Source organism: Aulonocara stuartgranti (assembly GCF_965226115.1).
Source record: "Aulonocara stuartgranti genome assembly, chromosome: 13".
Classification (NCBI taxonomy): domain Eukaryota; kingdom Metazoa; phylum Chordata; class Actinopteri; order Cichliformes; family Cichlidae; genus Aulonocara; species Aulonocara stuartgranti.
In genome coordinates, this window is record NC_138949.1 from 15,169,983 (window position 1) to 15,192,716 (window position 22,734).

General features: G+C 40.6%; 1 protein-coding gene across 4 annotated transcripts; it reads left to right on the forward strand.

Moving 5' to 3' along the window:
- Nucleotides 1–1,500: 1,500 nt before the first annotated feature.
- On the forward strand, nt 1,501–21,953 carry agpat4 (1-acylglycerol-3-phosphate O-acyltransferase 4 (lysophosphatidic acid acyltransferase, delta)). 4 transcript variants are annotated; one of them, XM_082557257.1, is made up of 10 exons: nt 1,501–1,866; nt 18,279–18,459; nt 18,702–18,871; nt 18,957–19,118; nt 19,236–19,389; nt 19,526–19,628; nt 19,707–19,782; nt 20,651–20,849; nt 20,955–20,976; nt 21,493–21,953. In XM_082557257.1, exons 1-10 carry the CDS (start codon nt 1,834–1,836, stop codon nt 21,527–21,529), a joined length of 1,137 nt encoding a protein of 378 aa, XP_082413383.1. In that variant the 5' UTR covers nt 1,501–1,833; the 3' UTR covers nt 21,530–21,953. The 4 variants fall into 4 exon arrangements, with proteins under 4 accessions (XP_082413383.1, XP_082413385.1, XP_082413382.1 ...); XM_082557259.1 differs by having other exon boundaries at nt 20,958–20,976; XM_082557256.1 differs by lacking the exon at nt 20,955–20,976 and having other exon boundaries at nt 1,502–1,866; nt 21,493–21,952.
- The last annotated feature ends 781 nt before the right edge of the window (nt 21,954–22,734 follow it).

Sequence of the window (22,734 nt, forward strand, 5' to 3'; positions counted from 1 at the left end):
GCAGGGCACGGTTGTCATGCCAACTCGTTTTGACCATGTATCTATAAGTGTAGTTAGGAAAGAACTTTTTCTTCCTATTGCAAGAAGAAGTCTAAGCAAAAAACAGTTTATAAAGCTGTATTAGGGTCGTGGGGAGAGGACGACCCCAATGTAGTAAATGGAGGCAGATGAAATAATGAAAAGTGAGCCTTGCTCTTCCAAAAGGAAAAACCAAACAGGAATCCAGAAAAACAAACCGTCAAAGTAAAACTGAAACATGAGAACTAACACTAAACATAAAGAAACTAAAAGTCAAAGTGACACAACAAAACCAACAGAATACCAGGACCACAACAAGACCCTGTGGGAGAGATCTGTTGAGTTTTTTTCTCCAGAACTGTATTTTTATTTCTAATTAAATAAAAATAAAGAATAAAAATATAATAATAATAACATACATGAATGTAATTATATATAATGTAATAATAATAGCATGTAATAATATTAGCAATAAATAAATAAATAATAAAAATGATTCAAATTGATTTTTCTTTCTTTCTATTTTTATTTCTAAATAAAAATAGAAAGAAAGAAACATCCATTTGAATTATTGTCAATTCAAATTTTTACCTGTCTCCTTTTTTGCTCTTAAACATGGGATTTGTTTATGGGAAAACCTGGTACCTGGTCTATCTAATATCCTTGTATTGGTGTTGTTCTCGGATCAACATTGCATTTGACCAATCACGTTGTTATGATGTCATAGCTTGGTAACTTGGAAAAAAAACCTGTCAATGTCCACTCTGGAAAAAAGTGGGCGGTTAGGATTGGCGGTTAGGATGTGATTATGGTCAGGGTTAGGGTTATGGGGCTATAGTTAGGGTTAAGGCCTTTACCTGGACAAAAATTAGTTTTGTTCATCCAGTAACAACATCAACACGATGGTATCAGCTCGAGCCTGGCTACCTGTCCAGTTTTGCCCCAAAATATATCAATCATTGGATAGGCGTAAAACGGTGTAAATACAGTGAATTCATGGCTAGTTTTAGTGTTTTCATGTAACTTATTGACAACAGGAAAAATAAAACACATCACCAGATTTATTAACTCACATAAGACATAATTTTGAAGTCCATTGTTTTGTTCATCTTAGCGCTAAATTATTTGTAAGAAAAAAAACAGGCCTTCTGTTAGTATGTTATATAAAAGGGCCCATCACAGATAACAGAACTGTATGTTACGTGTGTGGGATGGGCACTGTTTCCAACATTCATGTGCTATTTAGAGTGTCAGTTACAAAGTATGGTCTACTGTCACTAGGGATGGGTACCGGTGTCCGGTGCCATGATGGCACCGGTTCTGACATAAACGGTAGTAACCAGACCGAAAAGCAGCGCACATTTCGGTGCTTTATTTCGGTGCTTTTTTTTCCTGAGCTGTGATACACTTTAGATTCTAGCCAATCATTTTACGTTTCCGAGGATAGTAGGCGGGGCCAGGTACGTACGTTCAGTTAGAGCAGAGCTACAGATTAAAAATGTCCAAGGCGAAGCGGTCAAAAGTCTGGCTGTACTTCATAGCAAAATATGCAAACTCAGCAGCCTGCAACAAGTGCTTTAAGCTGATACTGTGATACTGTCAAAGGAGGTAACACCTGAAATCCGATGAAACACCTGGCGACGCATAGCGTTTTTTTTAAAAGCCGAGAAATGCGCCGTATTTGATAGCTTGCCGCGAGACCTCACACCGTGCACATCTACTGCGGGTGGGCTGCCTGTTATGCAACATCCCCCAAAAACACGAAGAGGAGAGTCCTGGCCCCTAGCCCTGCCAGTGTAGCAGAAATGATGACGGATGATGACGGCAGCAGCAGCCGTTCTTCTCTGCGTGAGTAGCTAATTTACGTTGAGTAGGCTAACCACGTTATTACATTAATGCATGTAAGGTGAACTAGCAAACATCATCATAGCTACATGCGGCTGTCCTCTTGTTTGATGGCAGATACTCCCTTCACCCTGGCTAAAAAGGCTAAAATGACCAAAGAAAAAGTGGAAAACAGTTAAACATGAGAGGTTTAGGACAAAGTTTGTGTTTTTTCCATTGTTTAAGCACTGCTTCCAGCCAAGAGTGATACCATATATGCCCCATAGCTGCAGAAAAGGCTAACATTGTTATCTTTTTACAAAAACCAGCTGAACATGAGAGGTTTTTGGACCAATTTTGTGTTCTCCATTCTTTAAGCACCGGTTTGAGCACCGGCACCGTTTCAAAAGTACCGATTTGGCACCGGTATCGGATAAAACCTAAACGATACCCATCCCTAACTGTCACTGCTTCAAATGTTTAATAGTGCTTTAAAATGAAAAGGCAAAGTCACAGACTTTGCAAAATCCTTTGGTTAGCACGATTGAAGGGGTTTTTTTTATGTGGTTTTGCACCAAAACTCTGTCTCTCAGTGCAGAAACCAGGAAGGGAAGGGGTTAAGTAAATGATGGCGAGGCCAGGAAAGAAATGCGCTATTAGGGAAAATAGGGAAGTCAAAACCTTGCTCTTGTAGCTCTGTGTCAGAGGTATTTGGGTTGAGGTTCTTGGAATAGTCCACGTGGCACACACCAAAGACTGCTATATGGGTCTGGCACTGGTGGCTGGTTTCAAGTCCAGAGCACGTTCCAGGGTGGTTCTTAAAGTTTTGCCAGAGGATGTCAATGTGTGACACAGTAAACCAGCAGTTTCTGCAGAGGCAAGTAGTTAGCAACCAGCAGGCATTTTAAAAGGATGAATAAATGCTAGCAATTAACTGAAAGAACATCAAGGAAAGTTCACTTTCACTGGCCATTAGGAGTCTCAAATGCTGAGCTTGTAATCCCGTCACTGCTGAGTGATTTAGACATTGGACAGTTTGGTGTTGATGTGTATTTATAATCGATGCGTTGGTGTGCAGCTCATCACCAGATTACCAGTTTTAACAGTAAGAGGGAGAGAAGCCTCTTATTCAAACACAGGATGAAAAGAAGAACTCTTCTCTGCGTGTGATGCTCCACTTCAGTCACTTTGGTGTTAAATACCACCCTGTCTGATGCTTGGCTACTGCAAATATAGACAACATTCATCTCAGTGAATTTTTCCATAATCTGCTGGCTCTACTTGCCTCCCACTCTCAGTGAGACCGGCCTGGAAACTTACGGCAATTTAAGAAATTAGAACACAATCATGTCTAAGTCAAACAGAGAACTCATAGATAACATTCACTGCTGACAGATAGAAATATTCTCTTTTTTCTTTTCTTCAAAGACCTGTCTCAGTTTGTTAGTAAGATTACACAAAAATATCATGAACCATGGCAGAGAAAAGGAGCATTACTTTTCTGGCACACGTCTGGATCCCTTTCTTTAACATTTCAAAATAGGGCACTAATGTCTGTGTGAGCATTGGCACTAGCAGAGGATGAACTTTCCAAGTGTCCTAGTTTTGTCTGTTTTCTTGTGCAAATCTGTATTGCAAACAGATGTCTTTTTCTGCAGATTTATTGTTTGTTAGATTGTTTATTCTTTCTGTGTAGTTTGCTTGTTCTCCCTGTCTTTGCGTGAGTTCTCTCCAGGTAATCTGGCTTCCTCCCACACTCCAAAGACATACATGTTAAGTTAATTGGTGATGTTAAATTGGCTGTAGGTGTGAACATGTGCGTGAATGATTGTCTGTCGTTATGTGTTAGCCATGCTGTACACTGGTGACCTGTCCGGGGTGCAGCCTGCTTTTTGCCCCATGACAGCTGGGACAGGATCCAGCCCCTCAGCGACCTGAATTGGATAAGTGGAAAGAAAATGGATGGATGGATGGAAAACAGTCACTGTATTAAATTAATGATTAGATGAGAAGAGTAACTCATGTCTCTAAGAAGCTAGAGACAGAAATTGGAAAGCTTAGTACAGCGAGACTTTTGCTTTGTCCAAAGCTAACTCCACTATATAGCACCGAAAAGCATCATCATAATTTATTTTATTACCATTACATATTTATTTTTTGCACTCTGTTATAGCTCAAAGTTGACAAACCGAATAAAAACAGTGGGTACAACAACATGTCATAAGACTGGGCATGAATAGCACATCACTTCAGTGTCATTCATACGTACTTCATGCTGTTAGCGTGTCAGATTGTGGCGTTAAATGACGTGCAAAACACGATACCAAGATGTCTAGGCAGATTTTGTCAGCACTGGACAGATCCAATGGCAATAAAATTATCAGGGCTATTTACCTCTTTGGAAAAACCTTGCCTTAATCTAAATGCTAATCTTTAGCCGATATGGGAGGGTTATCCCATTAGCTTTGATCTAAGCAAGGAAGCAAATGTGGAACTTCCTGAAATACTTAATAGCAACTTAGTAATATCTTTCCTAAGACCTTCACTGAGAGAGCAGAGAATTTATTCCGGATTTGCATTCTTTTAAAGAAGGTAGAAACATTTCTAAGAATCTTCACTATAATATCAGCTGCAACTGCTTTTACAAGCGTAGTACTACTTGAGACAAATAAATTAACTTTGATATGTCACTTTCTCATCAGGGAAAAAAACCCCACCTCAACCTTTCACCTCATCTTATACTTTAACCCCAACCCTCTGGTCCAGTGCTCCATAAAAACACATTTAACATCAAAGGGCAATAATTGATTTAACTCCTGGGAAGCATGCATTTGTTTCCATTCCCCAGAATCCAAGTTAAGTCAGCATTTAGTTTTCCCACTGGCTCGTCTAAAGAGTGAACCTTTGTTGTTGCTGAGCAAAGTGACTAAGGGTTTGCCAAGGGCAAGTGTTCTAGCAAAGAAGTGGGTCTGTCACTTGAAATAAAGTAAGTCATTTATTTCAGGGCACGAGTTCCTCTCGTCATTGGGAAAATATCCATACTCCTTTTCTTTGCCAAGCATGGGGGCGCACACTCATTGCTCCCAGAAAACAGAGGTGCCAGACGTGTTGGGCTGCAAGCTGAAGTCCTGCAGCAAAGGGCTCCGAGCTGTCTGCCTGAACCCTGCTCTTTGATACATGTGGTGGGTCTAGGATGCTTCACTATAGGTATTTGAAATGATAGACACGATCTTTTTTTTTAAATGGGTAAATTAATGATCTTTTTTCCATTTAAGTCTAAGTACATATTTGGACATTTGCTCAAATCCAGGCTGAAAAAAAGTATGGATGAGCCCCAAAATCAACAAACAAGCATCCAAGATGACAAACAAGATGTCCTTTAACTCGTTTCTTGATGGCACTGGTGTGAAACCAGAAGCAGATGCACTGGGTCTAATTTAATCACGTTGTGAAGTCTTGGCCTGCCTGTAATCTCACGCACAACAAAACCAGACAGTGCTGATAGCTGGAGGCCCTCTGAAGTCTGATTTATCTGACTTACACAAATAAACTCTGATCAAACACAGGCCTCATATCTTTTGGAAAACAGGCAGTCTGGATATCCCCTTCCTTTGCTTTGAGAGAAATCATCTTTCTGCAATTGGTACTATCCAAAAGCGCAAATATCCGTGAAATTGCTAGATCCACACCATCGTGGCCATTGTCACCAGAGGAACTTCACTCTCGGATGAATGACATGAACTATAACTTTTTAGAGTAGTCCTAGCGCTGCTTAAACCCTGAGCTGGAAATATGAATGATTAGAGCTCTGTCCATTTGAGACATGTGGAAGTGGGGTGTCAAAGATTTTAGTACACATTGTTCATGTGTACCCAGTCCAGACATTATGTTACGCTCACACTGCACAGGAAATAACAGTGAGGCCAAATAAGTCTGTTTGTCCGGAGACTTTTTTTACTGCTCAAAGTTTCAAGCACAACCATAATCGTTTAGACACGCAAGGGTTATCTGTTCCTACCCCAGTTATGGATGCTTAGTATTTATTTTATCATATTTCTTGCAAATTTGAGTTTTTCTGTCTCTGAAAAATTCACACAATAATAAAATACAAGGAAAACTCATTAACGCTTCAAGAGTTAAAAAAAAAAAGTTGCATTTCCTTTTTGCGTGTGCGGAGGCAACTGTGCTGTCTGTTAAGTGCACAGAGAGAAGAGGCCCCATAGACCGATGCTTCAACACAGAAGGAGACGACAGCAATTCCTCGCCTGCTCTTTATTAACAGCACTACAATGCTGCAAGTTCCCCTCCCTTTTTCAGCAGTGGAAACAAGCGATCACACCATATCCTCTTACATCTCTGATGGCTTTTTCAGCCATGTTGTGTGCTGCTGTAATGGAACATCCACTCGCGAAAATACACATGGCGAGCTGTTTAAAGATATCAGCCGTTCTCGCTTCTCTCCTTCCTATCTTCTTTTTTTTCTTTTGTTAAGTTACGTTCTTGTTGCACAACTGCTTGAAAGTGTCAGTTTTCCACTCTCGACACCAAACAACTTTAATAATATTTGAAGGTATGACACATTTTCACCAAACTGGGGACTTTTAAACTAAAAAGATTTGCCAAACCCTAATTTTGCAATCCCTTTAAAGAAAACAGCTTATACTGAGATATTAATTCTGACACACAGACAGATTTAATTTGTATTAATAACATGTTCCATGTGTTTTAATTACCTACTATAACAAACTTTTTAAAAAAACTATACTTAGGAAAAGTCCAACCTCCGTTGCTCCTGATTTAGCTGGTTCTGCTATGTAGTCTGAGTAGAGCGGCTGGAAAGCAGAGTCAAGTTTTTATATGTTAACTGCCTTCCGGCTGGCTCCACACATTGAGAAGCAGATTTTGCTGACATTGTCTGAAAGCGGTGTCAGAACGTCTGCGAGTGTGTAAGATGAAAATCTTTCTAGGCAATCCTTTCTCTCCCGAAGAGTTGGAAAAGTATCCACGAGCTGTTTGGAAAAAATGATGGCCTTTTCATGCTTGTTGGAGCAGTAAAAATGTTCCTGATAACTTCAGTCATTTGTAAGAATGCTGACACACAAATATGTGAACTCACCCATGTGTCTGCAGACGTAAAATTTATTATTATTAATTTTTTTATTTTATTTGATTTTGCCTCGTAAACTTATCATCATGTTTATTTAGGTATGATAACTTTTGCTTCGTTAGATTTCTTCTTCTGTGTTTCACTTCTAGACATGAGCTCACACGTAGCGATTATGCTAACATGTGTGGAATGTTTAATTATGCAAGTGGCACATCTTATTATTGTCTCGGCAAACAATTCAGTTTTTAAAGTGCATTGTGTCAATTAAATACACAAGATGGAATACAAATTGACAGCTGGGAGAGGCTCCAGCCCCTTTGCAACCCTGAATTGGATAAGCTGTTAAGAAAATTGATGGATGGATTATAAATTCTTATCATATTATAGGCATTTCGAAGGGGGAAAATTATGTGCTTCACAAATATTTACTTCTTCACACTGTTGGCATGTGTGGATTTTGCCAAATACACTCAACAAAAATATAAACGCAACACCGTTGTTACTGCTCCCATTCCCCATGGGATGGACGTAGAGACCTAAAATTCATTCCAGATACACAATATAACCATCCCTCCCAAACAGTGGTCACAAATCAGTCCAAATGTGTGGTAGTGGGCACATCTGCTATATTGAGATAATCCGTCCCACCTCACAGGTGTGCCACATCAGGATGCTGATCTGACATCATGAGTAGTGCACAGGTGTACCTCAGACTGCCCACAACAAAAGGCCACCCTGGAATGTGCAGTTTTGTCTCACAGCAAAATGCCACAGATGCCACAAGCAATGAGGGAGCGTGCAATTGGCATGCTGACAGCAGGAATGTCAACCAGATCTGTCGCCCGTGCATTGAATGTTCATTTCTCAACCATAAGCCGTCTCCACAGGCGTTTCAGAGAATATGGCAGCACATCCAACTGGCCTCACAACCGCAGACCTCGTGTAACCACACCAGCCCAGGACCTCCACATCCAGCAGGTTCACCTCCAAGATCGTCTGAGACCAGCCACCCAGACAGCTGCTGGAACAATTGGTTTGCACAACCAAACAATTTCTGCACAAACTGTCAGAAACCGTCTCAGGGACGCTCAACTGCATGCCCGTCGTCCTCATCGGGGTCTTGACCTGACTCCAGCTCGTCGCCGTAACAGACTTGTGTGGGCAAATGCTCACATTCGATGGCGTCTGGCACGTTGGAGAGGTGTGCGCTTCACGGATGAATCATGGTTCACATTGTTCAGGGCAGATGGCAGCTGAGAATGTCTTAGTTCTTGCATGGCCAGCATACTCACCGGACATGTCACCCATTGAGCATGTTCGGGATGTGCTTGACCGGCGTATACGACAGCGTGTACCAGTTCCCACGAATATCCAACAACCTCGCACAGCCATTGAAGTGGAGTGGACCAACATTCCACAGGCCACAATTGACAATCTGATAGACTCCATGCAACGATGTGTTGCACTGCATGAGGCAAATGGTGGTCACACCAGATACTGACCGGTTCTGGGTCCCCAGACCCCCAATAGCGCAAAAAACTGCACATTCCAGGGTGGCCTTTTGTTGTGGGCAGTCTGATGTACACCTGTGCACTACTCATGATGTCAGATCAGCATCCTGATGTGGCACACCTGTGAGGTGGGATGGATTATCTCAATATAGCAGATGTGCCCACTACCACACATTTGGACTGATTTGTGACCACTGTTTGGGAGGGATGGTTATATTGTGTATCTGGAATGAATTTTAGGTTTCTACGTCCATCCCATGGGGAATGGGAGCAGTAACAACGGTGTTGCGTTTATATTTTTGTTGAGTGTAGTTCCCTTATTTGAAAAGGCCCTTTATGAAGTGTGCCCTTTATAGTGTATCCTGATATTTTTGCAATAACAAGGCATCAAAGAATAAAGTGAAAAAATACTTTAATAATATGAGAGGACAATAGATGTTTTTTTTTTTTATGTTTTGTGGACTAAAAAAAGCATTTGGCCTCTCAGGGTGTGTTGTTGTCATGTGCCATTGGGTCTCTGTACAACCACAACAACAGCTTTGTCTGCATTGCTGGCAATAAGTCGGACTCATACCCGGTTTCTGTGTTTGACAGCAATGTTTGACAGCAATGCCCTCTGTTGCCAGGCTTCCACTTTGGTGGCCTCAGAATCTCATATCTGCCTTTTACAGATAATGTGGTTCTATTGGCTTCATCAGCTGGTGGCCTCCAGCACTGCAGGGTTTTGCAGCCAAGTGAGAATTGGTGAGAATGAGTATTAGCGCCTTCAAGTCAGAGGGCAAAGTTCTCCGCAGTAAAAGGGTGGAATGCCCACTTTGAGTCAAGTGGAGCAGTTTAGGTACCTTGGGGACTTGTTCACAAGTGAGGGTATAGGGGAGCGGGAGATTAGATCAACAGACTGGTGCAGCATCTGATGTTGACACTCTACCACTCTGATGTGGTGAAGAGAGAGCTGAGAATAAAAACATCTAAAGTCACAAGCTTTGGGTAATGACCAAATGAATTAGATTTTGGATAAACCCCTATATCCAAAAAGAAACAAAGGTGTCTGGACTCAGCTTTAGAAACTCGGTGAGAAGCTCAATTTTGGAGGGACTGCCGCAGCTCCTCCACCAACAAGTAAACTGAAATTGTTGGGGCATTTAATTAGGGTGGCTCCTGGGTATCTCCTCCCAGGTGAGATGTTATGGGCATGTCCTACTGGGAGGAGGCTGGAGCCTATCCCAGCTGTCATATCATCATAGAACCAAGAGGTAGGGTACACAAGCCTGTCATGGAGCCAACAGAGAAGTTCACAAATCACAACTATGGCCAGTTTAGAATTCCCATTTAATCTAACATGCATACATGCAAGCACAGGTAGAACATGTGCACTACAGAAAGAAAGGTCCCAGATGGTGGAGTCAAACCCAGAGCCCTCTAATAAGCACTAATCACTGCACCACGGTCCCATCCCATTTTCATATCATCAAACTGTGAGCATAGCTTTTATGTTGTAAAGGTGAACTCCTCTGGTTGCAAAAAGCAGTGTGACTGTATAAAGGTCTATAGGTGAACAACCTTGCAGATGCCCTGATCTATGACTTCATTTAGCACTTTCTTACTAAATTCATGGCATAAATCAATATTTTCATGTCTTACTGAGTAGACCATGTTCATTTTTAAGTTATGCTCCCTTTACAGTAAACAAAAGAACAATAAAGATGGGTATGGTCAGCTTGGGGTTCCAGATAAGACTTCACTTAGCTTCATGGTGGCCAAATTGGCTTTTAAATACAGTCTGTATTCTTATATCTGTTTATAAAATTATCCATACGTAGGCAGCAGTGTAATGCTCCGTTTTAGTTTCATCTATAAAAATTCATATTTGCAAGTAAGATGGATAAAATGCTGTATAAATGTTGATTCTGCAAAGTAAGCATTAACAGTGGATACACAATTTAGTAAAGAAAAATGAAACAGCACCTCGTGTCACTTTAAAGGCAGATGATATTTAGAAAGTGCAGCACGAGCTCTACACTTCTCTTTCCACTGAATGTAACTGGAGCAAACTAGTTTCAAACCCATCGGAAGCTGGAGACAGGAAAATCCTGGAAACATCCATTTTATTCCACAAGCACATACTGCATCTCCATGTTGTCTCTTTTTTTTCCTGCACAATATTGATCCCTTCAACAAAGAGAAATCCTTGACTGCTTACTGAAGCAGAAACACATATTTCCATTTGGGCGCATTACTGTTGCTCTCGCACATGTGCTCCAACCAGCATCCAGAGTTCTGCACGTGTGATTTTGTGTTCAATCACTTTCTCATTCCTGCACATTCAAATCCCAAATCTGCCAGAGGAAGCAAGAGTAGAAGTTGAAAAAGAGGATATGTAATTGTATAACTACGCAGCATTTTAGCCCTCTTCAGTGGCGTTACATCAAATAACTTCCCTCCGACCGATCTTTTTGGCACTCTTTTCAGGACCCCTGAGAGAACCAGAACAGGTGTCTCCAGAATAGGGCTGAACGATTATGGAAAATAATCTAATTGCGATTTTTTTGCCCCAATATTGCGATTGCGATGCGATATGCGATTCTTTTTTAAGGTCTTTGTCTTCTGTATTATTAAACAAAGACAAGCAATACATCATATAGTATGGCCAATACTATATTACATTAATTTTAAACTGTTCTTTCCTGGAAGACAGACCTCTGTTATGATGACATGAGGTGATGCATGAATTGATGACTGACATTTTTATTTAACTTCTTCAATCACAACAGTATATTTGAACATACACAATAGTTTATTTTTAGCTTACAAACATCTGAGCATAAAGTGCTGACAAGGAACCCTGGTGTAAACATTAAAATGAAAGTCAGTACAATGTGCAGATTGCAGAAATATACATAAACAAAATCAGTGGCTTTACCACACTCAGTTTTTCGACATCTGTGAACTACTAGACAGTCATTCAATTAAAAAATAATATTAAATAAATAAAACTAATAAATAAAAAATACACACATCTTACTGATCTCTGCAGTCAGTAACATTACACATAAAGTGCAAACATAATAGCAATTGCATAAACACACACACAAACACGCCTTTAAAATTTAAAGGCGTGAAATTGGACGGTCTAGCCTTCTGAATCAGAAGGCTAGTTCTGATTAGCGTCACCGCTGTCTCGGTGGAGCTTAATAAACTCGGCCGTCTGCTTCTTGCTATCTAAAATATAACCAGACACTGGCGTAAATTCTCGACTGTCTCATACTTCTGTTTAATAAGTTTTCTGTTTGACGTTTAGTCAGCTGTGTGAAAACCAAGGAGGAACCCACCCGGGGGATTAATAAAGTTTTATTTTATCTAATCTAATAACTTTAATCTCAGCCAAACCGATTTACTCACGAACAAACAAAACACTGAAAAAAGCCCAACAATAACATTTTTAGGTTGTCTAAGTGACTTATATATTACGTTTAACCCGAGCAGCGAAACTCCGCGGTGATCTGAAAATGATGTGCCGGGAGTTGTGCCGTTCTCGGCCGCATCAGTAACCCTCGAGCTCCCGGCTAGCTGTCGAGCTGGTGGGTAGCAGACGCCTCTGAAAACGTCGAAGCACTTTTGCAAATATGGGATATCTTGATAAACCGAGCAGATATTCGATGTTTACACAACTACTTTCTCGCCTGAAAATATTTTAAAAGTTTATTTTGTGACCCAGAAAGATTAGTATGAGTAATTTTAAAACTTAGTAGCGGCCGCCATTGTTGGAAACTGGAGTTTGGCTGGGCCGCGCTATGAATTCTGGGATATGGTAGTAATTTGGACAGCCTTCGGCGCGTCGCTGTGACGTAATCGGTCTACAAATGCGGCCTCAGGAGGATGCAGCCCATGAATTTGGACATGTCCAGAGTATAATCGCAGCCTTTGCGGTTAGAAAATTGCACTTGATCATGTCGCGATATTATCGCAAATGCGATATATCGTTCAGCCCTACTCCAGAAAACCTCCCAGTGTTTCACTGACAGTCAGATGTGTGGATGTGTCAGGTGGGGCCCACAGTTACTTTGACCCATGCTAGAAGCCAAGCCCCTTGAGAAACTGACACTGCATGCATCAGGATCTCATTACTGGCTTACTGTGCATATACGCTGTGTCAAATAGGGCTTAGACCTCAGGCTATGTTGTCACTTTATCTGAACTGTATTTTTTCCCCTCTATATATTCAAGAGCTTAAAACATTCATTTAGAAAACCTGATCCCATTATCTTTTTTCATGAGATTCCAACATGTAGACATCCACAGCTGCTCATCAAATTTAGCACCTTATTTACTAAATGTCCGCAGCTTTTTCCAAGTCAAGGTTTTTCATGATTGTTTTGCCGGGGCAACTCTTTTGACTCGTCACGCAGCTGTTTACTGTGCTCGGAAAAGCGCTACACTGTTTTCCTTCGACTTTCAAAGCAGTTTGTACCATCACGTGCACATCAAGTTACCAAGCCACGCATCGCACAATCATAAATAAATTCACTGCATTAAAAGGAGGAAGCGGTTTCTCATACCAAGACCCAACACCCCTGGACGAATGAGAAACATATGCTGATAGAACTATTACCTTAAAGAGTTACGCAAAGTGGTTGAATGAGCGTCAATTTGTCGAAGCCAGTCACAGCCTGTTGACGCAAAACGGTTCATAAATCACACAATCGCAGTGATTTCACCTAATCCTCGCTGCATTCTTCATACAGCATACAGCATCCAAATCGCCCCACGCTGCCAAAAGTAAAGATCGTCCTGGCTACAAACTTTTGGCTTTGGCCAGCTGCATCAACCTGATTCACTCTTGACTGAAATATTTCAGCTGCGTCTGATTTTTTCGAGAGTAATCAATTAGTTTCCCCAAATAAACATAAAAAGGGGAAATAAAGTTGCAGGCTATTTAAAAATTATTCCGCATTCCTAATAGGGTGACAACAGAGATTTTCAAGATTAAAGTTGATGTGTTGTGGTAAGTTGGCCAGCTTTCTCACATGTCAAAGACGCATGTAGTCCAGCTTCATTACATCTGCTCTTTGGTTTAATCTTGTAGGGAAGCTTTTTTTCCCCCTAAAAAATTATTTTTATAGCCTCTCTGCTTGATTTAACAGTGGGCAATAAATAAGAGAAAGGAGATGTCATGCAAAAAACGTCAAGAGCTGCACTCAAACTCACAACATTGCTCTTGTATGGTCTCCAGTTGCCTGATGTACCAAGAAGGGGCCAAAGGAGGGCAACGTTTTACAGCAACATATAACTCAGTGAATGAAAGCTGACATCTCTTGGAATGGGCAAACTTGTTGTGGTTCGGTAGCCCCGCATCACTTCTTCAAAACCAGTAACCACATATCAGTTCACTTTTCTTCTGAGAAATGGGAAGACACACACACCAACACTCTCACACAGATACACACTTCCTGGCTGCCTACTTTGGATGAGATGCACTCTGATAGATAGCGTTTTTTGGTTTAGCAGCAAATTTCAAGGCACGTTTTCACCCCAATGCAGAGTGATTCTCATGTATTCGCCTCTTACAAGCTGATTTGGCTTTATCCTGCAGTGTTTCTGCTAAGACGGGTGAACCGTTATTTTAGTTTATTTTGATTCGACCGAGGCATCCAAAATGTCTGTCACTGTGAAATAACTAGTTGAAGTGTGCTGTTATTAAGTCCCCATAAACTCAGAAATATGTTTTGTTTATTTTTACTTCGCTGCCATGTTTCACCTTCACCGAACATAATGATTTTTTCTCAAAAACTCTCTGCAGAGCTTAAACCCGAGTTTAACACACATATGGAAGAAGGATTTTTATGGAAACACAAAATGACTGGAAATTAGTCCAATGTGCTGCTTATGTTGAAACCTGAGAAAAGCATTTCAAGAAAGTGGGAAAAATCTCTCAAAATTGTTGCCTAGGAGTATTTTAAATATGTAGTAGTGCAGACAAAGATTCTGAGATGCTTTGCCTCGTAATTTCTGTGGTTACAAAGTGGCCTGCGTATCCTAGACTTCCCTACAGCCCCTTTTGCTCTGCTTGTGTTTAGCATTTGACGATAAGGGACTACCTGAGCCACTTTAATATTTGTTTAAACTTATACGACCTTAAAATGAGAGCCAGAAACACCTCATCAACCCACTAGATTGGACTGTCATAAAACACCATCAGTCTTCTTACCAAAGCTTTGGGTTACAAAAGAAAAAGTAGAAAAAAGAAATATATGTTTGTTGGCTTGATGGGTCCATTAAGGATGGCATATCACACTTTTGCAGATTAAATAGAACACAGATTTGGTATTTATACCATAGGGAATGACAGGACTATCTATCCTGAGACACTTTTCTTTTCTAATGGAGTCGTGTTTAGTGAATCTTTATTACCCTCTGGTGTCAGCAAGTGGTATTACGTATGTACGTGTATGACGTATTCTTTTTGCCGTTTCCACATTCCAGCTAATCAACAGATGCAAGGATACTGATGGTTACACCCATTTAAGGAGGATGTACACTGTATCACAAGATGTTTCACTAACTCATCTACACAAAGGATTTTGTAGAGGGTGCAGGAGCTGTGGCAGTTGTTGGAGGCAGTTGTTTCACTTAAAACGACAACTTTAATTGCTACATTTTGACTTTATTCTCAAATAGTGCTTTGAGTTTAATCTAAAAATTTATGTGCTGTGCAGAGCAACAGGGGAACTGTAGGTGAACTGAGCAGAGAGTCCAGAGTGAAAGAGTGAAATCTAAAGTATATCAGCTGAATCAAATTGGTTTAAGGCAGAGGAGCAGAGCTGAGACAGAGCAGCAGTAGTGGTTGGGTGGACTGGTGGAGTTGAGGCAGGTGTGGACAAGATGTTAAACTTTCTTCTTCTACTCAAATTCAGTTTTGTAAGGGGGCTGGAGCCCTGCTGCCACAGGTGACAGGGCAAGGTTCACCATGGACAGGTCTCCAATCCGTCGCAGCCAACCTGAGCTTAAACTGCCTATGTATATCAGATTGATCGCAGACTTACTTCGTCTGATAGGAAAAATTTATGGCAGGTTTTAAGTACAATGTTGGTATGCCTGACAGTCTCATTTTGCAACAGAAAAATAAAGTGAGATAACTTTATCTTACTGGATAAAACAGACACTGACAAAGTCTAACTTTGCAGATATAACTTGCAGTTTAAAAAAGGAGATAAATTGCAATATAGTTTAATAACTGTTAAAGTTGAATGCAAACCCAGAACCACATGTGCTACTTTACGATAATAAATTTACTAAAATATAATATTTAATTAAAGTCATTAAAATGTATTTATGTTGTCATCATTGTTGACATACATTCTAAACAGTTGTTTTGTTTTGTTCATAAAAATATATATTTTACCTTTGTGACCTGTAATTAAATGATATAATTTCTAAAACTAATGGAATCCCTTAAATTTAACAGTTAATGAGTCCAGATTTGTATTCACTGCATTTATTTTGAGATCGATTGCTCCTTTAAACATTTTTCTTCTACGTACATACACTACATCACCAGCAGGGGGAGCTGGCCGCATGCGCTCCATTAGCTAGTGGCAACGAAAGTGATTTCAGCCAATTACATTCAAGGGACGCCCACTCTGTGTGCTGCTAAATGCTACATTAAAAGACACGAGGCCGTCGTTACTACTCTTACCCACTCAAATCGAAACAAGGAAGCGACTTACGACGTTTCTTGGGTTTCAGAATAATTTATCACGTGTATGACGAAAACGTTGCGCCGCCCATGCCTCCCACGCGCTTCCCGCTTTTCCTGTGACCAAATTTGGCATCGGAGCTGGAAGGGAAAAGAAGAGGTCTCACTCAGCCCGAGTTTGTGAGACCAACAACAAAAAAGAGTGTAACCGCACCAGGAAATGTTGGGATATAGTATAACTTTCTGTTAAAACCATTTTGTTTTTTAAAGATTATATCGGACATAATAACTATATGAGAAGAAAAAGTCTATTATTACAACGTCATATTTGTTGTCGTTGTATTAGTCATATGTTCCACTTCATTATGTAGAGAAAATCCTGTGTTTTGATTGGGCCAACAAAGAGTAGACGATCTTCGCGCGAGGCTGTCTGCAGAGTTTCTCGAAGGTGGCGCAGGTTCACACATGTCTGCATCCCGCGATCCAGGTTTGGCAGGCGGATGGGTGTGGTTCCTCATGCTGAAGGACGTTTCACCAGATGGCCGGGTGGTGCATAGTTCTAGGCCTGCGCACTAACAGCTGAAGGACGAGGGACATCGCGAACTGGAGGTGGCATGGACGTGTAGTGGGATAGTGGTGTTTGGTTGTCTTTTAAATTTGTTCATTTACACTGTTTGGAAAGGTAGAAAGGTGTCTGAGGCAGGAACACTGGGCACTAATACAGAATCAAGGTAAGTGTCACGTGTTTGCAGGTGTGTACATGGGTTTTGTGTTTAAGCAGTTTGGTCATTTTCCAGTCGTGTTTCTCTGTGCTCTGAAACAGCTGCTAACCTAACAGTTTGCGTAAGGAAAACTCAGTAAACACAGAGAAGGCCGTTGTGGGATTGACTATGAATAATTGGTGATATGGTTTTCCCTGTTCCTGAAAAGGTCATGTGTTGTTAGGAGCAAACAGCAAACAATTGCCCTCTGATTGGCTGTTTGGCTCTGGAATGCATCTCAAAGACACTATTCAGAGGGGAGGGGGGGAGTAAAAACGTTCAAAGAAATCCTTTATGTCAGACTCGATTCATGTTTTAGAAACTCTGAGAACAGTTTTGATCACAGCCTGGCTTTGCGTGGAACAAATTAATAATAGTATATAACATATTTTGCTTCTTTGTATTTTATATCCTGGTTGCTTGTGCCTCAAAGGTGGAGAATGTATATATTATTTTCTTTATTATTGTTTTTCAAACGTTTAAAAACAGGAACTATTAGAAAGAAACAGTTGGGAAATAGGCTAATATACTGAATCTTGTGTCTATGTATGGGATGACAGTATATGAGACAAAAAGAGAGAAGAAAAGGACTATAATGTGGATTGGACTGAAAGAAATATGGCAACTGGCCTGATGGAGTGATGAAACCAGATTTGACATTTTTGGTTCAAATCGTTGTCAGTTGAGGAAGGCCCACATGCATCTCTCAGGTCCTGTGTCTGGTCATTTATCTTTTGTTTTTGTTTTTTTAAATATTTCTCAGAGACACAATTTTCAAGTACTGTCACTGTTTGCTATAAATAGTTTTTTAGTCCTGTCATTACTTCTTTTGTCCTACACTCGTCCAGTTTCCTCATTTGTTTGTTGATTCTTTTTTTTCCCCCTCCTTGATGGTGCAAAGATACTGTTTTTATCCCTGTCAAACAGTGTTATATTTGACATGTTTCATAGTCTCAACAAAAGAAATGGGAGCAATTATAATTATGTGTGTTTGCAACAGGCTGCTTGAATCAGAGAGACACGGCACTGGTTCTAGAGTTGGATCCTTTTTTTAGTGGCTTGACAAGCAAAAAAATGAAAAACAAAAACACTTCTTTTAAAGTGGTCATGTACAAGGACTGAAAAGCCTGGTGAATTGTTACTCAAAGCTTCTTTTTCAAATATAAAAAGGTCGGGCTACTTGCAAAGTATTAAAAAAAAAAAAAAAAAAAATGAGGTTGTTCCAGACTTTAGGACAGTACAGTACTGGACATAGTTTCTCTACCTTTGAGTCACAAGCAATCAGAAGCCAACAAAAAATGAGACGATTTTATTTTATTGTTGTTACCTGATGTAATTAAATGTCTTCTTATGAACTTTTACAGAACATGGGGCTTCTTCAGCTGCTAAAATCCCAGTTCTTGTGCCACCTGATCATCTGCTATGTCTTCCTGGTCAGCGGCCTTATTATCAACCTGTTGCAGCTTTGTACTTTACCTGTGTGGCTGGTCAGTAAGCAGCTGGCCCGCAGAATCAACATCAGACTGGCCTACTGCATCTCCAGCCGTATGTATAACCTTAGCTGTACCATTACAACCTGGCTGTTTCCCAGAAGCAGAAAAGTTTTTTCTTCTGCTTCTGGGAGAAGAAACCTTTAGTTTCAGTGGTTTCAGTGGTGCTGTTGGTGTGATGTTATGACAACCCTCTGCTGCACGAGTTCCCAGAACTCTGTACTGCATGGCATCATTTCACAAAAGCAATCCAGGTGTCCTTTACTCACATGTACCTGTTTGCGTCTTTGTCCTTAGAGATGGTTGCTATCTTGGAGTGGTGGTCTGGGACAGAGTGCACACTCTACACTGACCCAAAGAGTTATCCACTGTATGGAAAAGAGAATGCCATTGTGGTCCTCAACCACGCTTTTGAGATAGACTTCCTGTGTGGTTGGACCTTCTGTGAGAGATTTGGAGTTCTTGGGGTAAGTGAAAGTAAGCCAGAAAACTTCACCCACCCCTCAATTCAATGCTTCCCTCCAGTTCTTTCAATGTGTTCTCAACTTCCAGAGCTCAAAAGTGTTAGCCAAAAAACAGCTGGCTTATGTACCGATCATCGGCTGGATGTGGTACTTCTTGGAGATAGTTTTCTGCAAAAGGAAATGGGAGGAAGATCGAAGGACGGTGAATGAGAGTCTTGAGAAACTGCGGGATTACCCAGAAAACTTCTGGGTGGGTTTCAGTCTGTGGTAATTTTAGAATCAAGAGAAGTGAGAGTGATATTTTTGTGGCCATAATTATAATATAATTATATAACACCCAACTTTTTTTTTTCTTTTTTGGCAAAAGTTCTTGCTTTATTGTGAAGGGACACGCTTCACACCAAAGAAGCACCAGGTCAGCATGCAGGTGGCTGAAAGCAAAGGGTTGTCCAAACTAAAGTATCATCTTTTGCCCAGAACCAAAGGATTCTGGGTAACAGTTCAGAGCCTCAGAGGGACGGGTGAGTTTGTCTTTGTCTATGTATTTAAATGTGGCCACCAGAAAGTACCCGATCAGTTTTATGGGGCGAGGGGGTGGATTTGCAAATCAAATGAAAGGTGGCGCTGACTAACCGCCGCATGTTCCGTGTTGTGCAGCTGCGGCTGTTTACGATTCCACGCTGAACTTCAGAAACAATGAAATGCCGACTTTGCTGGGGCTTCTTAACGGGAAAAAATATCACGCAGACTTATATGTGAGGTAGGAACTGATGTTTCACACACTTGTTGCTTTTCATTTCCTGTGTGCTGGTGTAACCTTCATCTCTGTGACATGCAGGAGAATTCCTCTAGAGTTGATCCCAGAAGATGAGAAGGAGTGTGCTGAGTGGCTCCACAAACTTTACCAGGAGAAGGTGAGAGTCTTAAATATTCTGATGGATGCATGATTTTCAAAAGAGACGCATTAGGTAGAGGTACTAAATCACCCAGTTTCTTATTACTGAAATAGAAGCCATACTGATTAGATATGTAGCCTAAAATAAGTGCCTCTTCTTTTCTTTTTTTCCCCCTGAAGGCTGATGCACTGTTTCACACTGAATAGTAGTACTATAAATAAATGGGTGGCTCCATCCTCTTGTAGGGGTATTTTTGGTGCTACAGGAACTGGTAAACAGTGTCTTTGAAATTTTTTGATCCAGCCACTGATCTTACAGATGTGCCCAGACAGCCAAAACCTGGATCTGGAATCATCTCGGATTTGAATTCCACATGAAAACATAAAGATTTTGGTGTAATTTAAAGAAAGCAGCTCCAGCAGAGAACACAAACAATATTAAAAAGCTGGAAGCTTTTGCACTTGAGTGGAAGATTAGTGTGAGGAAATATTTATTGCTCACCACAAATGGCATTAGTGGTAAAAATTAACTTTGAGGGTAGGAACAGTTTGGCTCGCGGACCTTTTTATAGAGATAGAGTCAATGTCATTTAACAAATTGACCTATTATATACACAGTTTTGAAGGTGTGGTGAGCTTATCTGTGGTTTTGGCTGACTGCCATGCCACCTTTTTAATTACTTTTCAATCCATGCACTTTATAACTGAACTCTTGAATCTGAACTTGGGAATGTTAAACTTTGTACACACTTGGTTCCATTTTAGCTCTTACTGGGTTTTTTTTTTAGACACACAGCAGCCACGTGGCTTTAAAAGAACCAACTTTAGCCGTGCTTCCCTGTTGTGGGTTTTGGTGTTGAGCTGCCGTTGCATTAATTTGTTAACAGGATAGCTTTCAAGAGCACTACGCAAAGACTGGGCGCTTCCCGGGCCCCATAATGAGTCCTCCTCGTCGACCATGGTCCTTGATCAACTGGCTATTCTGGTCCTGCCTGCTCCTGTACCCTCTAGGCCTGCTGCTCACTCAGCTGATCAGCTCTGGATCAGTATTTACCATCGTAGCTTCCGTGGCTGTCTGCTCTGCAGGTTTGTGTCATCCATTCACAGGCAAGGTCAAGCCACCATAATATGGTTTAATACGGCCCATCCCTCACTTTAACCAGCTCCTTTTTGTCCAAATGTTACATAAAGCAGCAGATTTGACACCTCAAATGTAAGTCTCCCTCTTTTATTTTATTAATTCATCAGTATTGGGAGCATGTCCATAACAGCATTCAGGCATGTGCTTAAAATATCAAAGTTAGATATCAAGTCATCCACCTGATTCTTTTTATTATTATTATTATTATTTCACTGGTTTCACTGTTAAATGGAATTAATCACTCTAACAGCACGGGTTTTTCAAGAGCATGTTGCAGTTTCCACAATAAATAAGAGGCCAGACTTGGAGGAGATGGCTTAGGTGTTATCAGTTATTTAAAAGAGCCAGTTAATGTGCAACATTGCTTCTCATTTCAAAGTGACGTATTCAGCCACGTCACTAAATTGTCATAATAAAAACGCTTGATAATTAAAGGGCATATGCACCACATTCAAAGTCAAATTTACTGTGGAAATAAAAATGTCCCATTTCAAAGCCTGTCAGCACTTCTTTGTGACTCACTCAAACAATGCTGTAGCTTCTCTGAATCCTGTGGTGATTTTTTTTTTTTGTCTTTTCTTCCCACAGCTTCACTGGGAGTTCGCTGGATGATTGGCCAGACTGAGATAAAAAGAGCCTCAAACTATGGGAATAAGGAGGTTTCTCTAAACAACAACTAGTGTATTCTGGAAACGGCGTCTTTTTATTGCAGAGCTACTAATCTGCAAACTGCCGTCAGGAAAACTTGTGCCAAAACAGTCCTGCCAGACTGCCATTTGCAAGTGCAGACCTGCTTCAAAGCAAGCGCAGACAGGATAGTTTTACACTAACGCTATGCTGCAGAAGACTGGGGACTTGGTAAGCAGGTTAAACACAGGATTAAAATCAGAGTATGTTTGAGAACAGCCAAGACCAACATTTGCTATAGAAACAAATTTAATTCAACCAAAAGGCAAGTGGACTACCTCAACGATTGCACTGTAATGCACAGATGACATTTAGGAGGTGAGAGAAAATAAAAATTTTGCACAAAAAAAGTGGCCTTTGTTGTTGTTTGTACTTAAAAAAAAAAAAAAAAAAAAAAAAAGAAGTAGTGAATGAATGGTATGACGAAGATCAGGGCCTTTTTTTCTGCTCAAATTTGGCTACAATCCAGACAAAAGAACAGGACTTCACCAGCAAATAGTTTATTGTTAAAAAAAAAAAAAAACCTGAGCCTTCCAGTTGATATTTCCTCGTCTGCTAAGGCAAGGATGACTTAACTCCCAGTATGAGAATATTTTGGAGCATTAAGACATTGAATAGATGCTAAAGCAGCGTCTCAACTGCGACTACACTGGGCGTAATGTAGAAACTCGTAGTCAGTTTATATTCTTCAGGTAATAAGGAAGATTGACCAGCTAAATTACATCTAATCTACACGTGTGGCTTTCTTTTTTTTCTAAATAAATCAGTAAGTGAACCGATGTGCCGCACGGTTCCATAAATATAGTCCGTCCGTTTATATGTTGGCAGTAAAAACAAAAGTTCCAGTAACTTTTTGTTGACATTCACTGTTGCAGTCTTTCCATCTACGGCTGTGTGACAAAGTAATTGAAGTTGGTGCGATTTGCATGGTCTGAGAGGACAAAGCTCAAACTCCATGTGTCTCCTGTTTGCCCACGACCATCAACCTTTCATTCCGCATATGCTGATGAAGAATGAGAAAATGGTAAAAAAAAAAATAAACTGTTAAACAGTGATGCAAGCATCCAGTGAGGAAAAGTAATCATGCAACAAGAAGGAAAAAGAGAAAATGCCAAACCACAGAGACACCTGGTGGTAACACGC

What these genes read in the sequence shown, in the direction of transcription:
- agpat4 (XM_082557256.1), top strand. Translation starts at nt 1,834, where the DNA reads ATGATGACGGCAGCAGCAGCCGTTCTTCTCTGC. An exon ending in ATTACCCAGAAAACTTCTGG is followed by an intron (nt 19,119 to 19,235) that starts GTGGGTTTCAGT and finishes TTTTGGCAAAAG; the next exon opens with TTCTTGCTTTATTGTGAAGG. An exon ending in TCAGAGCCTCAGAGGGACGG is followed by an intron (nt 19,390 to 19,525) that starts GTGAGTTTGTCT and finishes CGTGTTGTGCAG; the next exon opens with CTGCGGCTGTTTACGATTCC.